At 37.2% G+C, this 18,395-nt stretch overlaps 1 protein-coding gene across 4 annotated transcripts in view; it reads left to right on the top strand.

Moving 5' to 3' along the window:
- Positions 1 to 18,395, top strand: part of kif21b (kinesin family member 21B) — a 93,741-nt gene that overhangs the window by 29,719 nt on the left and 45,627 nt on the right. For all 4 annotated transcript variants that reach the window (XM_084101974.1, XM_084101972.1, XM_084101973.1 and 1 more), the window contains exons 2-7: positions 4,001 to 4,223; positions 6,980 to 7,162; positions 10,354 to 10,503; positions 11,914 to 12,048; positions 13,089 to 13,241; positions 16,751 to 16,866. In XM_084101974.1, coding sequence (XP_083958100.1) covers positions 4,001 to 4,223; positions 6,980 to 7,162; positions 10,354 to 10,503; positions 11,914 to 12,048; positions 13,089 to 13,241; positions 16,751 to 16,866 — 960 coding nt within the window. The remainder of the gene's footprint in view (positions 1 to 4,000; positions 4,224 to 6,979; positions 7,163 to 10,353; positions 10,504 to 11,913; positions 12,049 to 13,088; positions 13,242 to 16,750; positions 16,867 to 18,395) is intronic.

Here is an 18,395-nt window from a genome sequence, read left to right as displayed (position 1 = left end):
ACAATGAGTCTCAGTGGTTATGGCGGCTTCACCACGGTCTCAGACTGTACTAACTGAAGGATGTGGCAAGAAGTTCCCTCTTCAGGCCAGGAAGTGCTGATGACTGATGACACACTTCCTTTTGTTTTGTACACACACACACACACAAACAAACACACACACACACACACACACACACACACACACACACACACACACACACACACACACACACACACACACACACACACACACACACACACACACACACACACACACACACACACACACAGAGGCAGCAGGCGGGCAGATGTCTCCCGCTGTCATGTGTGAGGAGCATGCGTGGGTGACGTGACTGTCGGACAGGAATGATGGATCACTACGGATATTAAAATGTGAGGCGTAACATATGATTTCTTGTTTATGAGTCTAATTTAGAGCCATCCAGATACTTGAACCATATTCTGAATAGCACCTTGACACGTTGGGAAACAACGCTGTATGAAATAGAGGTTGTGTTTGAGTATATCAGTTTTTTTTAGGATTTCATCTCTGACTCATCTAAAGATGCTGATTATGATTTGAGTTAATCCTTTTGCATAATTAAAAATGGATAATGATACCCGTAGCACTAGCTAGTCCCAACCCTATTTAAATTTCAGCCCCGTGGGAATTAAATGACTTTGTTATGCGAAATATCAACATAATTATTTAGCAAAGTGTTAATAATCTCCCTGAGACGTTCAGTAAATTATAAATCGCGTGGCTCTTTAAGATAACCGGATCAAGCCTTCGACACACGCTGATCTGAGAGCAGTGAGAGCAGAGTGTTTGATGGCAGGTAAAGATACGGCCATTCGTTCACAGCTTTAAAGCGGATGTGTAATCCTCCAGCGTGGGGGTTATTTTTAGTGTGTGATCCTCTCAGGGGAGCGCCTCATGTGTTGTGTTTGTCCTCCTGATCAATGCGCTATAGATTATGCTTCTCTTCTGACTGTGGAAGAGGATAAAGGATAAAGGAGAGGCCGAGGCCCAGCTGAGGCCAGAGAGAGGAGGATGGGTAGATGTGGATAGATGTGTGTGTGAAGCAGAAAGGATTGAGTCTGCATTCTGTGGAGTGTGTGTGTGTGTGTGTCTGTGCATGTGTGCTCTTGTTAATTGATTATTCATGGTGCTCTCTCATTTCCTGCCACATTGGGTGGGTTTGAGCATCCCTCACAGCTGTAGATGCTGATGATCAATGTATCTCACAGAATTAGGCTTCAGATGTGAGTAACATACACATGTGTCTGAACTGCTACTGACAGTGTGTTTGCGGTCTGCTTTACGTTTTGCTGATCTTGCAGGGCCGCCTTTGCAGATCGTGGTGTGTTTGTACTTTGCTATTAAATGTTCCCCAGAAATTTGCTAAATATGATAAAAAAGCACGTTAAATTAATACATTTATATTAATATTTATATAATTATATTATGTGTATGTGTATGTGTGTATGTGTATGTGTATGTGTATGTGTATGTGTATGTATATATATATATATATATATATCATCAGAAACTTGGATATATTTTAGAGTAGTCAATGTGCTGCTTGTATAGCAGTATATATTTACTGTCCTCTGAAAATAACTGAAAATAACAATTCAGAACACAAATGAAGATATTTTACTTTGACACTTCAAAAAGTTCATAAAGATCGTAAAACTAATCCATGTTTTATTCACATATAAACATATATATATATATATATATATATATATATATGTATATATATATATGTATATATATATGTATATATGTATGTGTTTCTCGCTAAAATGCTTTATAAATTATTATTCAAATAAATGCATTCATGCGTTTAATTTTCTAAAGAACTAATAATACTTTTAAAAAAGTATCTGTTTTCTTAATGTGTGAAACTTTTTTTAAAGAGAAAAATTACGGTACCTTTTAATTCTAAAAATGCTGAAGGTTTTCTTTTATGGGTTTGGGTTTGGGTGGGTCTGTAATAATAAGAATTGACTTTGTATAAAAATAATAGTCTAAGCCTGTGGTATGTCCTCATTCATATCAACGAGCAAGTGGTCGGTCCATACGTAACATGTTCTCAGTGTTCCCATGTCTCTCCGGGCCTCTTTCATGTAACTGAGCGAAACAGTCCTGTGTGTGTGTGTGTGTTGTGTTTGTTATGAGTTGGTGTGTATCAGAGATGGAGGACAGTAGGACTGTTATCATCCAATAGCAATGGGGTCTACCTTGGTGGTCATTATTACAATGCAGCTTAAAATTAGATTTTTACATTATCCAGACAAAATTATGAGTATTGTTTGCGCATCACCACTCACATGGTTGTGAATGGCTTTTAGCATGTTGCGATGTGGTTGCAAGTTTTCTGATTGGTTGCGGTTTTACCTTTTAATGAAAGTAACAAAAAAGTTAGAACCTAAAGGCAAGTTGATTGTAGTCAAAAGGGCAGGTTCCTCGTGGTCTTGGTAATTTTGAAGATCATGTCAGTTCAGTTCATGTCAGTTGATACAAATGTATTAGAAAGAACTGTCCATAGTAGAGATGAATGTGTATCAGCTAATCAGAAATGCCCCCAAGCAAAAGCTAATTAACTTGATTTAATTAATTGTTTAATGAATTATTATTAAAAAAAATGTTTAGCCTGGAGACTCAATTAATCTTGATGTTAACATGAGAAGTGTTTGCATCCATTAATAAAAGTGCTTTAACCTGTTCTTTCAACCTGGTTGAAAATTGTTGGTTCTTACTGGGTAATAGTGAGGCTATGTCCTCGTTTCATTCATGTCATTTCAGAATCACTGGAATTGGGAGTTTTTTGGGGGGCCCTGTTTGCCCTGTGGTCTTAAAACAATTTTCACACACTCACTAGATTATTTTACTATTAGTTCACTTACATTGTCCAACAGTGTATTTACAGCGGTTGGGCAAAATACAGGTGAAACTCGAAAAATATGAATATCGTGCAAAAGTTAATTTATTTCAGTAATTCAATTTAAAAGGTGAAACTAATATATTATATAGAGTCAGTGAGATATTTCAAGCCTTTATTTGTTATAAATTTGCTGATTATGGCTTATAGCTTATGAACATTTTTGAACGATTTTGAATTTGGGGTGTTCATAAGCTGTAAGCCATAATCATCAAAATTATAACAAATAAAGGCTTGAAATATCTCACTTTGCATGTAATGAGTCTATATAATATATTAGTTTCACCTTTTAAGTTGAATTACTGAAATAAATGAAGTTTTGCACGATTTTTCGAGTTTCACCTGTAATGTAAACACCTGGGAAACGGGCAATATTTCTTTTATTAAGTTTTTTTTTTTTAACCATAATTTGGTTTCAATACAGCTTTCAACCTTCTTACAATTGATTCATGCAACTTTTGAGTAGCCTCCAGTGGAATATTGTCTATCAGAACATCTGCTTATTACTTTAGAGATGTTGGAGGAGAGAATCGACTTCTCGCTCTTCTCTCCTAAACTGCCCTCAGTGGTTCAGCGAGATTCAAGTCAGGTGGTTGAAGATATTGAAAAGTACATCTTGGTGCTCGCGCTAACCAGGTTTTATCATCACGACACTATCTTCTTCACATTCAAAATGAATGGGTGTTGGCTTAGTGACTTAGTGATTGCTATCAGGATGTGAAGATACTGTCAACCAGTGTAACAAATAATGTTTCTGGAACTAATCGCCTACCCTGCCTTTAATTGACAGCCAGTGACAGTTAAAGATAGTTTGGTATCTACCTTAATTTCTCTCTGATATTTCTTATATTTTTACTATTGAAAATAACTTTTCTATTTATAATGCTGTATTATTAACCTGAGAGATAGAGATAGAGTTGGCTAGCCGTCCAGTCAGCTTTTTGGCTTTATAAACGCTGAACCCTTTCCGCTCTGTGCCAGAGTAGACTCTCAGATCTGTCAAATACGGCAGTTCACACACGCCTTTAATTTTATTCACGTAGAATTGTCTTTTGTTCTGTTCACCAGGATCCGGCCGCAGATGGCGAAGGAGAAGATTGAGGGATGTCACATCTGCACCTTGGTTACCCCCGGCGAGCCCCAGGTGCTCTTGGGTAAAGACAAGGCCTTTACGTATGACTTTGTGTTCGACTTGGACGCCCAGCAGCACCAGATCTACAGCGCCTGCGTTCACAAGCTCATTGAAGGCTGCTTCGAGGGATACAACGCAACTGTTTTCGCTTATGGACAAGTAAGGTCTTACACACTTGATAAAACGATGTGTGTGACAGATGAGTTGTTTGCGATGCCAAAAATGGTTCAAAGATTAGCAAAAACATCCTCTCTTTATCTGAATCGTATTAAACCTTCTCGTTTGCACACCCGTATCGTCAGCTCGTTCATTTCTCTCAATAGTAAGTATTAACACGGCCGTGACCCCGTGACCTTTCCCTCAGCGCCCCTGGTGATGTGACAGCTGTGCCCGGCGTCTTTTGTGGGTTTCACTCGTCACACGCTCTTCAGGTTTAGAGCACCTATTGTGTGGCGATCGGGGTTAATCGCTCAAACTGTAACTCTGTGTGTTAGAAGATGAATGATAGTGGATGCAAGTCTACTAAAACATGAGTGGACACTTGAACACCTGACAGGAATAGTTCTGCTAATGTTCTAATAGTTCTGCTAATGTTCTAATAGTTCTGCTAATGTTCTAATAGTTCTGCTAATGTTCTAGTAGTTCTAATAGTTCTGCTAATGTTCTAATAGTTCTGCTAATGTTCTAGTAGTTCTGCTAATGTTCTAATAGTTCTGCTAATGTTCTAATAGTTCTAATAGTTCTGCTAATGTTCTAATAGTTCTGCTAATGTTCTAATAGTTCTGCTAATGTTCTAATAGTTCTGCTAATGTTCTAATAGTTCTGCTAATGTTCTAGTAGTTCTAATAGTTCTGCTAATGTTCTAATAGTTCTGCTAATGTTCTAGTAGTTCTGCTAATGTTCTAGTAGTTCTGCTAATGTTCTAATAGTTCTAATAGTTCTGCTAATGTTCTAATAGTTCTGCTAATGTTCTAATAGTTCTGCTAATGTTCTAATAGTTCTAATAGTTCTGCTAATGTTCTAATAGTTCTGCTAATGTTCTAGTAGTTCTGCTAATGTTCTAATAGTTCTGCTAATGTTCTAGTAGTTCTGCTAATGTTCTAATAGTTCTGCTAATGTTCTAATAGTTCTAATAGTTCTGCTAATGTTCTAATAGTTCTGCTAATGTTCTAGTAGTTCTGCTAATGTTCTAGTAGTTCTAATAGTTCTGCTAATGTTCTAATAGTTCTACTAATGTTCTAATAGTTCTGCTAATGTTCTAATAGTTCTAATAGTTCTGCTAATGTTCTAGTAGTTCTGCTAATGTTCTAATAGTTCTAATAGTTCTGCTAATGTTCTAATAGATCTGCTAATGTTCTAGTAGTTCTGCTAATGTTCTAATAGTTCTGCTAATGTTCTAATAGTTCTAATAGTTCTGCTAATGTTCTAGTAGTTCTGCTAATGTTCTAATAGTTCTGCTAATGTTCTAATAGTTCTAATAGTTCTGCTAATGTTCTAATAGTTCTACTAATGTTCTAATAGTTCTGCTAATGTTCTAGTAGTTCTAATAGTTCTGCTAATGTTCTAATAGATCTGCTAAACACAAGCGTTAAAAGACAGAGGAATAATATAGTGAGAATGCCCTGTTTTTTTATTATCTAATGTTATTCCAATTATCTAAAATTATTAAAGTCCCCCTGTGGTGGAAATCCAGCTTTTAATGTTTAAATGTCTATGTGGTGTTTTTAATGTGCTTTAAGAAAAACCATGTGTAAATTCATAAGTCGACACCATCCCTGAGTATTTTCTCCTTAAAACTGCAGTGAACCAAAGACAGTCTCAAAAACACGCTTTGAAATCGCTGGTGTTTCTGACGTCACAAACTACCTTGTAACCAATCAGATCAACGTGTGATCGTCAACGAGTGGATCTCTGAGCTGAGTGAGTGAGTGGAGGCGGGGCTCATTTGCATATTCATAGAACCGCGTATACTAAATGAGGCAAAGGTGTTGAGTTACATTCAAGCTGTTTTAAGGCATGAAGAAATTTTCTTTAAAGGAAAAAACTTTTAAATATGTAATTTTGGTGATCAAAGATGAGTTTTAAGGGATAAATTATTGACTACTGGGGGACTTTAATAGTATGTGTAATTATTTCTTGAACATTATAATTTGATGAATATTAAACATGGTTGTTGCTGCTTCACGCTGTGCCTAATAACGCCTCTTATAATGGTTTTCCTCAAAGTTTCAGCAGCTGAAAATGTCTTAAAATGCAATTTTTAGGTTCTCAGCCAAAATAGACATTTGGCTGAAAATATTAACAGGAAAATTTAACGGATTTTATATCAAGAACTTTGACATGAAGTAAAAGCGATGTGCATATGATGAAATAATATATATATTTTTTTATTGTTATTAAATTACATTTAATCTCAATTATCATTTAATTAGATTTAAATAAGATTCATATAAATAGATTATGTATGTACATCAAGACACAACTACAGTTTTGTCAGTTTATTTAAACAGTATTTTGTAAAATTGTTGAAGCAATTTGTTAGTGTAAAGTTATGCCAATTGAAGTAAGTGTAATCACTTCAATTATATAAATGGTAGATATTATGACATTTAATAAATGTATTTTTTTTATTAGTTAAAACTAGTATTTTCGCATTCAGCACAGTGGGTCAAAGATTTGAATAATTTTAATTTTGCACATGGCTTCTTGCTGAATGAACAGCAAGAAGGAACATTATATAATACAATTTAATAACAGCAAATGAGACTCAAAATTGTTAAATGAAGACCCAATAAAGAAACTGACAAAGCTTTGATGCTGAGAATCTTAAAATGACTGAATATTGCCAAGTTACTCAGTCACTAGTTGTGAATGTGTGTTTTGTGCACATGTGAATGTCTCGCTCTGTCACGCAGACGGGTTCAGGAAAGACCTACACCATGGGCACTGGCTTTGACGTGAACGTGACGGAGGAGGAGAAGGGCATCATCCCTCGGGCAGTGCAACAGCTCTTCCAGGGCATCCAGAAGCGCAGACTAGAGGCACAGAGCGCTGACATTCCCCCGCCGGATTTCAAAGTCAGCGCCCAGTTCCTGGAGGTGAGACTGCAACCAGACTGGCTAAATTAATAGAGCTGCCATTTAGGTCTCCTTATGATGGTAATTATTATGATTGTGGTTGAATTGCACGGAAAACAAAAAATGGTGTAGGACAATTTTCACTCAAAAACAATTCCACGTTTATATTCAATGTGTTTCTTGTTTAAAGGTGAAGTGTGTAGTTTCTGCATCCTAGTGGCACCTTGAGGAATTACAAACATACAGCATATTTTCCAACAAACTAGTAAATGCATCTTTTGTGCATCACATGCCTCCCCAACTCAAACCTCACAAACACATCTCTAATGCCGTTTTTTGTTTGTTACGATAGTCACTGTGTTAGATTACACGATTTTGACTCCTAAAATCTTGTCGTGTCGTGGACAAGAAACATGTCAGACTACACGTTGCTTTCCGACCAGTCATCGCGTGCCGTCTCACACACACACACACACTCACTCACACATACGCACTTACACACACACACACACGCTCACTCACACACACACACACACGCTCACTCACTCGCACACACACTCTCACTCACTCACTCACTCACTCACTCACGCACGCACACACTCACTCACTCACTCACTCACTCACTCACTCACTCACTCACTCACTCACTCACTCACTCACTCACACACACTCACTCACTCACTCACTCGCACTCACTCACTCACTCACTCGCACTCACTCACTCACTCACTCACTCACTCACTCACTCACTCACTCACTCACTCACTCACTCACTCACTCACTCACTCACTCACTCACTCACTCACTCACACGCACACACACACGCTAGTCTTTTTACCGTGATGTCGTGAAGCATCGCAGACGCGACGTCGGTTGTCGCCCACTATGACACACTATACGAGATGAACCAATCGAATCTTGCGTCCCGACGCCCGTTGTCGTTTATGAATCCCCACGACACCCTGCGTCAAACGGATCGTGCCAAAATCGGGCTAAAATCGTGTAATCTGAACCAGGCATGACGTGTACTAGTGAAGGCATGTCTCCACAGGTTAATATAGAGGCTACTTTCAATAAAAGGTCCAACATATTAGCAATACTTTTAGCTGTGTTGCTATGTGTCATGAGTAAGCAATCGAGTAGGCTAATAACACGAACGCAAGTGTCTCACTTATCATAAACCCATCCAACATATGTGCATTTTTTGACATGATGCGCAACAGCTATTTGAGTCTGTCTAACTGGACACAAATAAACATTATGAACTGGTAAATTTGACGTGTTCACTTTAGACGTAATCTTTGAAGGTCTAAATTCAGTGAATTCTGGCTCGCACTTCTGTAACCGAAGCTGAATGTGTTTCCCCATGTAACGCGTCAGTCCCACACCGGCTAAACTCTCGCTATTGGTCGAGCCGTAAAGAGACTGACAGATCTGAGCGAACTGCTCTCGATGTTTAGATGGCGCCTGGGAGACTCGATGTTTACACTCTTGAGGGAGATAAATGCATCTATAGACCCCTTTTCAGTTGGTAAACATGGTGACTTTTTTTGTGGGCGGAGCTTAGGTGGAGGCAGAACGATCCCTCTGGCCGCTTCACTAACGTTAGTGTGCAAGTTTTGTTAGCTTGTTGTTTAATAATGACTGGAGAAAATCCGATTTTATCTTAATGTGCAAGGTCACTCACTGTCTAGGACCGCGATATTTATTTGCAAAAGTTATTTTAACGTTAAGTATTTTGACCCGTACACGCTCAGTCAATGGATGGACCATCTGACAGGATTAACGTTAACGCTACCTCCGGTTGAGTGGCCTGACTTCTACACCTACCTGATAGAGAAACTGAGCGTAAAGAGAAACTGAGGGCATATAAATCTTTAGATGCCTATAACTGTACTAAATAGTCACAAGACTTGTGTGGTAGACTACGATCCGCAGTTCTGCCTAGCCAGCGCCACGGCCAGACAGAAGACGACAATGTAAAGAGTGACATTACGGTGCAATTTTAATGATGTGAATATTTTCTAGAAATAAAAATTCCAGATACAGCATATTCATTTTTAACTATGTATTCGATTACCCTTTCTTACCAGGTTCTTCAAAAAGTCTAGTCACAATCAATCAAAACAATGTATACAATCATAGATGATTCACAAATAATCACATTCATTTAGAAAACATTATGCGATAAAATTTCAAATTAGAGACTGTACTCCGTTGATTCTTGCACCCAACAACACAACAAGATGACATTTAATAACAATAATAATAATTTAAGCTCCTTATTATGTAGCCGAATCTGTGCTGGTTTGTATTGGCCGCCTCTAGTTTTGCCACCAGCTAACGCCGTGACGTAACTGTGACGTCGGCTCGAAATTGGTCTATGGCATACTAATAGCAGTCAATAAACATTAAACTGGGATCAGAGAATGTATTTTGACAGAAAATCTTAAGCGTAAAGTAGAATAGTATTTTCTTGTAAATCATACTGCTGTAATATTTTATCTATCGTCATTAATGTTGGAAGATGGCTGGAGTCCCAGTGTCTTGGCCTCATCATCTCGTAACGAATGTGATTGACATCTTGATGACATGGAGAAACCCCCCTCGCACGTCCATGTTTCTCAGAGATGGGTCATTAGCGTGACATCAGGCGAGGAGGCGGCGCACTGACAGCAGTATCGCTGTAAACTGATTACCCCCTTCCTCGTGTAAAGTCTGGCTTAGGTAATGAGTTTAAACCTGTAACAGGGCGTTTTAACGACCCGGGCCGCTTGCTGTCTGGCACAGGCTGCTGTGTGTTCAGCACAAACGCGGCTCACCGATTCGTCTCGCGTCCTGCGGCTGCGAACGGACGGCGTCCCCTGGGGCGGCTTTAATAGGGCATTAAGATGCCCTTATTTCATTAGTCTCGTCCTTTCCAGAACTCCTTTTTGCACTTTGTACGTTGTTTTTCTATGTTAGCAGTTTGATTTATTGTTTTGAACCCTGAATTGATTTTATCAAGTCCTTGTGTGTCACTTCCCCGAGTAAAGGATGCTCAGTCGCAGTCTTGCTGTTGTGTTGTGTGAATTACGTTATCATTATTTATCATTTCCTTGTCCATCAGCTTGTGTGGTCTCTGGGCTTCCCGAGGTCAAACATGCAGGGGCTCTGGCCTTTTGACCTTTGCCCTCTGAAGGTCACAGGGTGTGTGTGTGTGTGTCCTGCAGCTTTATAACGAGGAGATCCTGGACCTGTTTGACAGCGCACGAGATCCCGAGGCTCGACACAGAAGGTCCAACATTAAGATCCATGAGGATGGCAGCGGAGGGATCTACACCACCGGAGTGACCTCACGGCTGGTCAGCTCAGAGGAGGAGGTCAGATATCTGGGTTATCCGTCATTTCAAATCAACATGAATTAAAAAAATAATCATTTTAATTGACTATTTTTTAATGTTAATGGTTAATCAGTGCACAGCATTCTAAAAAAATATTTAATGCTGTGTATTGTGTGAAACAGAGAAAAATAATTCTATCCCAATAATATATAATATTAAAACAACAGCTAGTCTTGCTATAAGCTAGTAGTGAGCAAGCTAGTTGTCCATCTTCATTAACTGTAGTCAAGCTAACTACATGTAAACCAACAATTAGAGTAGAAAGCACCATCATTTTTATATTTTGTTGAAAACACAGTGATGAACTGAAGCATTTAATATGTATTATTGTAATTAATATTCAGATTCAGATACCTTTAATAGTATTTATTAGATACCTTTATTAATATTGCTTTGTATATCACTGCAAAAAGCGATATACAAATATGACCCCCCAAAGAATCTTATTTAAACAAGTATTATTATTATTAATAATAATAATACAAATAATAATGTGTTTAATAGTAATAATACAACAAATAATATAATATTAAATATTATTATTATTATTATTATTATTATTATTATTATCATTCTTATTATTAGTATACATTTAATATATATTTAAAAATAAACAACAAAAATATTTAATAAATTATGCTAATAGTAATATGATGTTAAATGTTATTATTATTATTATTAATAGTAGTATTAGTATGTATTAAATGTTGTTAATTAATATAGAAGACGAGTACTACTACTATGATAATAATAATATAGCAAATTATATCATATTAAATATTATTATTATCATTATTAATAGTAATAAGTTGTAGTGCATATATTAAATGTTGTTGTTAATAATACATAACAAAACAATATTTAATATATATATATATACATATATACATATATATATATATATATATATATATATATATATATATATATATATATATATATATATATATATATATATATATAATTTTTATATAACTAATAGTAATAAAAGGTTTATTATTATTATTAATAGTAGTTGTAGAAGTATATATTGAATATTTTTTGATTCATTTTTTAATATAGATGACAACTAGGATTTCTGAAATAATACAAATAATAATATTTAAACATCAATGCTTGTTTTTGTGTAGTACAGTATTAAAAACGCATTGAAAGTAGTAGTTTGTTGCTGGAAAAGCTGCATTATTTTGATAACAGCTTATTTGCTTTCACTCAGATACGTGACGCATCACAGAAGTTAAATGCTATGCAAATAAAACTATTGTTAGCATCATGTTTATTTGTTTTGAATGGCTCTTACTGAGATGAGCATATAAAGCTTTGGTGACTAGAGTAAACGGTGTGTGTGTCAGTGCTGTTCTCCTCAATCCCGCTGTGTGTTCTCCTCAGCTCCTGCAGTGTCTGAAGCTGGGCGCTCTGTCCCGAACCACCGCCAGCACACAGATGAACGCCCAGAGCTCCCGCTCTCATGCCATCTTCACCATCCACCTCTGCCAGATGAGAGTGTGTCCACAACCACAGCTGGTACTGAGACTTCACGTGAATATTAAAGCGTAACTCTTGCCGAAATGCAACCTAGGGTCTTTTTGTTAATCTACCCGAGGCAAACATTCGTTTAAAAGCATAATTAGAATGGAAACGCCACGATTTTGATCAACCGGCGGGGTCTCTGTGTCCGCCGGTGTTTTGACAGTCAAAAATAGTCGATCTCCGAATGTGAATGAACTGACTCTGAATTTTAGTATTGCTTCTTATATGAGGATCCTTTTTCAAATACAAGGTCAATATTGATTTTCACTAACGACAAAACAACAAATTATCTGTGAATTTATATGGAACTAAGCTTTAGGAGCTTTCCATCTTTACTCTCCTCCTTGTGTTCGGAGATCGACTATTTTTGACTGTCAAAACACCGGCGGACACAGAGACAGTGAGTTGATCAAAATCTTTCTTTTTAGTAAACTCTGTGAACACAAACAATGTTGTCAATGCTGGAGTTCATGTGTAGAGCCGCTGGTGATACTTCCAGCAAAGTGTCATGTTGTGTCGAGCCTTCTTAGTGTTTTAAAAATAGCGATTTTTGATGCTATCATAGAAGTGCCCCAAGCACTCCCATTCAAAAGTCAATTTGACCGAAAACGAAAATACAGTCAAACTTAAAAGTGGCGTTTCCATTCTAATTATGCTTTTAAACAAAAGTTTGCCTCAGGTAGATTAACAAAAAGACCCTAGGTTGCATTTTGACAAGAGTTTTCCTTTAACTGAAGCTGCATTCATCATGATGAGAGCTGGAAGCTTAAACTACTGGGTTACAAAGCCGTTAGCAAGTTTAAGCAGGTCGTGAGTTTTAAAGTATTAAAAATCACACTGCTGCGGTGCAAAGCAAAGTAATTACATAAAACCACTGGCATTAGAAACGTCAACACTGAACATGTCCGTGCAAACCGAAAATGCAGAAACTTTGAAGATTGCACATGTAATTTTGCAATTGTAATTTAAGAAGATGCTTGTGTTAGTAGCTTAAAGCTGTCATTGTTTCTGTACTCTTCCCGCTCTCACTCCAGGTGAACGGAGAGATGAACGGTGTCTCTGACAGCGAGTACGAGACGCTCTCTGCCAAGTTTCACTTCGTGGACCTGGCGGGATCCGAGCGTCTGAAACGCACAGGAGCCACGGGGGAGAGAGCGAGAGAGGGCATCTCGATCAACTGTGGCCTGGTACGCAGACTCCTCCAGTCCCGACTAGAATAGGGATAGGTCATCCGAAAATGAGATTCTGTCATCCGAAGGTGGCCTTGTTGCTAAAAGCAGTGATGTTATTTTTTGTGAAATGAGAGTCGAGTTAGCTAGCAGAATGTCCTGTCTGCTGTTTTTCAGTCTTTCAAGGGCAGAATGCAAGATTTTTAGTAAGTGCCAAATTAAAATTCAGTCTGTTCTTGACAAAAAGCTATCATTTGGCTTCAGAAGACACATGAGGCCAGATTTACTGTCTTACCAGCGCAAACCCTCTTTTGATGTTAAAAACTACTGTCAGGATTTACTAAAGTAACGCAGTGAAAGATTTGTGCTCAAATGCATGGACAGGGTTATTGTTGCGGCTGAACTTATTGCATATGCATTTGTAGGAGTTTCCCTTTCAGACGCAATTTTTATGGGAGGAGAGTATTTATATGAATCATGCAGTGTGATTTACTAAGTCATTTTACTGATATTTGTGCCATTATTTAACGGCCAAAAATGATGTTTAACCCAGACTCTAAGGCCTCGTTTACACTGTCAGTGAAATGTGACCCAATTCCGATGTTTTGCTCACGTGACACAGATCGGATGTGTTCTATGAACGTGTAAACAGGATATTTCGAGATCGGTTTCAGGCCTTGTTCATATGTGGAAATAAATCAGATATAAATCAGACGTGTGCCAATGCGACTGTCATGTAAACAGGCAGATCGGATTTTCTGAGACATTATCTACGTCTCCGCGGTTTAAAGGAGTCATAACCTAGTATTACCTTGGATACCCACGCTCTATTATAGTCTTTCAGGCCCTTCTAAAAAAGAAAAGTTGAAAAAAAATAAACACAGAGCTCCTCTGACCCTTATTGCTGAAGGCATTATTGTCTCGCGAGATCTGATGCGATGTTTTGGCTGTCGTGGACGGTCATTGTAATAATGCAAATGAGGGGCGCGTTGATTGGTGGCAGGAAGGAGGGGGGTTGACACCGCAGGTCACGCTTCAGCATATCATTCCAAAATGACATCATGGCACAAGTTGTGAACGTTTCTGCATCTTTCACGATCGAGTGCGTACTTCGAATCGGAATTCAGTAATGGCGGCGCTCGACTGAATATGAGGGGGAGAGGGGCAGGGCGGGCTTCCTGCAGCATAGGTCTGCGGTGTCCATATATGGTATATCCTGCGCCGACTTGACGTCAAGTCGGCGCAGAAATTAACATCACGTATTTGAGTGCGCGTGCACGTGGGCACGTAGTAACTGAGTTATGGTCTGGCAAAGCTTCATTAATAACTCATTTCCAAAGGGGCGTCACCAACGGACGTCGCTCAAATGCCTCTGGGCGCAATTGGATAGACCTAAAACCAATCAGAGCGATCGTCATCGTGTAAAGCCTTATGCTGCGTCCCAATTCGCCTAAGTTACACTACGCCATAAAAGTAAGTACTCTTTTTGTGAAGAAAAGGTATTTACTTTTGAATGTGTAGCAATAAAGTAGGCAAGCTTTGGGACATGTCCTGTCAATCATCTTGTCACAGTTAAAATCCTCTATTAAATAAAATTTAAAAATTTTAAAAATTTAATTTCCTACCGTTTCGGAGAGAAATGTAGTAGTATAATAGTAAATGTATAATAATGCATTTAAAGTAGTAGTAAATGTAGTAGTAAATAGTAGTAAATGTATAATAATGCATTTAAAAGTTGGTGCGCTTCACCAACGGACGTCGCTCAAATGCCTCTGGGCGCAATTGGATAGACCTAAAACCAATCAGAGCGATCGTCATCGTGTAAAGCCCGCCTCAACGTTTCTGATTGGTGCCTCGATTTGGACGGATTAGAAATCGGCTTGAATGAGCTCTTTGCCAGACTACTTGCAGAGCAAATCTAAATTTGCTGGAAGTTTGTCTGGGTTTTCCCAGGCTACCGACGCACGTCTGCGAAGGGACGAAACATCGTGTCGTCGTAGGAGAGGAATATGGACAAACGTTGACACAACATATCAAAGGTTGGCTTGCACATCCTAAAATTTCAGACCAAAGCCAATATTTTAAACTCAATATGCTCCCACGAGTCCTGAGATCTCTCTCACACTCAACAACTGAAGCATGAGCGTTGTTTCAAAATCATGGTGATGTTCGGCTAACTTCGCATCGCAGAGCTAGCATCAAGCATATTTCGCGTTCGTCCATCTGTGCAAGAGAATTAACCCTTTAAGCATGTGCAATGTTTCAGATAGTATGGCGAGTGTAAACGCATGAATCGGATATGGGTCACAGTTGAAAGAACGTGTAAATGGATGGTGAAAAAAAATCGGATACAGGCAACAAATCAGAATTGGGCATCAAGACCTGCAGAGTAAACGAGGCCTAATGTGCGCTGCTCTTGGTAGATTGCATTGGTCTTTATGTAAATGATCCGGCTGCGTCTGTGTTCTTTCATTTGCATGTCATCAGTAGATCACGCGCAGAACTTTACACTCTCGTCTGTGCTTTTGTGCTTTTGCGCTCACACACTAATTTGCCCTGTTTAGTAAATCTGGCCCATGATCTTAAACTTTTCAAAATCCTTAAAATTACTTTTGTAGACAAACATTTATATTTTTAGTAAATCATTTAAGAAATAACAAATACTTGTATAAAATGATCAATTTCTTTGCACTTTTAAAATGTTAATAATAATAATAATAATAATAATAATAATAGTGCTGTCAATCTATTAAAAAAAAACCCCAATTAATTCACATTTTTACCGTTAAACTGAAGAAAAAAATTATCGCAAAATGAATGTTCATCAAAATAATCAACTATATTTATAGTATATTTATATAAAAAATATAAAATGTCAAAATGTGGAAAAATTCTAAAATAATCATGGAATTAAACAATTAATTATTATGAAATCAGTAAACAAGTAGATGTCCACAACTTTCCCTAGCAGTTTATTATTTTAGCTTCATGAGAGTGAGTAGATTATGATTTATGAGATGAGTATTATATTTAAGTGACATATCTCTTTAACATTTGACTTAACAAATGCTCTAGAAAGTTCTCAGATGAGCGCTAAGCAAACACCTCGACACCACACAAACTGGCTTTGTCAGGGATTTTCTAAATAACTAGACTTCATTATCATAATAGTGAAGGTCCTTTCAGCTGAGTCGTGTTTTTCCACGTTAAGTATGGTGTAATATTCGTGCCGCGTTAGTTGTGCCTCCTCTCGATTCATTACTGCTGGGTTTGAGTAGTTGTCAGAGTAGATGAAGGGAACTAAAGGTGATTACATTGTGAGAGAGTTCTGAAGAAGAGCGAAAGCCTGGAGGAAAGCCAAGAAGTGCCATTGTTCTGAGCCGAATAGAGCTCTATTGTTTTTATTGCCTAGTTACTCATTTGTAAGAGAGCCTATTTAAAAGCTTTTAATCTTAGATAGCAGCATACGATGGAGCGTGACCGGGTCTCTCTCTCTCTCTCTGTGTGTGTATGTGTGTGTTTGGCAGCTGGCCCTGGGTAATGTGATCAGTGCATTGGGAGATCAGAGTAAGAAGTCAGGTCATGTGCCTTACAGAGACTCCAAACTCACACGCCTTCTGCAGGACTCGCTGGGAGGAAACAGGTAACGTCTGATACACATGTATACACACTTAAACACCACAAAGCCCAAAGTATTCTTCATTTTACGTGCACAGTTGTACGTGTAACACACACAGGCGGTCACTGCATGCGCATTACAGTAACTTCCAGTCCCTGTGCAATCTCTCTTCATCTCTAACCCATATACACATCTTTATAATCGTTTAGGTTAAGCTCAACTTTTAAAAGCCAGTTTCGTTGCGCTCACTGTTTCTGAATACGAGAATAGGCTCTAGAACTGAGCTGTGTGGAGACACGGACACAGGTGTTTTTGTGTCATACTAGGGAACCATTGTTCTTAAATTAAGCTAATTATAATCACTGTAGATTAACCCTACCCATAATTCTTGACATTTTTTAGATGCATAGACGTCATTTAGTCTTTTTATGAAGTTATGAAGTTATTCCGGTATTCAGCTTTGTTATTTTTGTTTTCATAGGGACCTCCTATGATAATTATATAATTATTACCACACCTTCTCACATGACAGTTTTTGTTGTTGTTGTACGTGAAATACATTGTTCTCTCTATGTCGCTTTTAGTCCCCACAAACTTAGCAACATGACTTATATTGTCAGATGTTTTACATTTTATGTTAAATTAAGATAATTATAAATACTGTAGACCATCCCTTCTTTTAACCCAAACCAAGAACTAGTTTTATTATGTTAGGTTTATCCCTTTTATTTACATTAAATAATTGATTATTTTTAGGATAATTACTTCTTACAGAATTTATATTGTCAGTGGGCATGATTAATTTCATTCATAGGACAATAGTATAGTTTATATATATATATATATATATATATACGTACGTACGTATGTATGTATATGTACTGTATATGTGTGTATATGCGTGTATATGTATGTATGTATGTATGTATGTATGCATGTATGTTATTATTTATTTATTTATTTTCTATGTATTATTTTGTGTATTTATATTTATATTTATATTTTATTTATTATTATTATTATTATTTATATTGTTAATATGTATTAACAGTCAATTTTCAGCCCTAATTTCTTTCAGAATTTACATTTAAGGTTTTATATATTTTTGTTATAATTTTTTTAAATGATTAATTTGTATTTTTAAATAATTAGTCTCACTCTCAACATTATTTGTCAGCCCCAATTACTTCAGAATTTACATATAATTTAGAGGGCATGATTAATTTGGATAATTTTTATTATTTGTTTTATATTTGTTATTTTCAAATAATTTTAATAACATTAAATTGACAGACATAAATTCTACACAATTTATACAAGTGTGGGGGTGTGATTGTGATCATTTGTAAGTATTATTTAATAATTTAAAATGTATTTTTAAATAATAAATGAATAATTTAACATGTAAATAACAGCCCTAATTATTTTCATTCACTATATGAGACTTTAAGCTTTCAGTTGTAGAAACAGTTGTTCTTACACTCTTAGTTTACGAGCCTCAGATTTTTCGTGCACTTGTAAACATTGCTGTGCACAGTGCAGTCATTGTGTCT

This window comes from Abramis brama, assembly GCF_963993115.1.
Source record: "Abramis brama genome assembly, chromosome: 23".
Lineage (NCBI taxonomy): Eukaryota > Metazoa > Chordata > Actinopteri > Cypriniformes > Leuciscidae > Abramis > Abramis brama.
The sequence above is the reverse complement of the archived record's forward strand: the minus strand, read 5'-3'. Positions and strand labels throughout refer to the sequence as shown.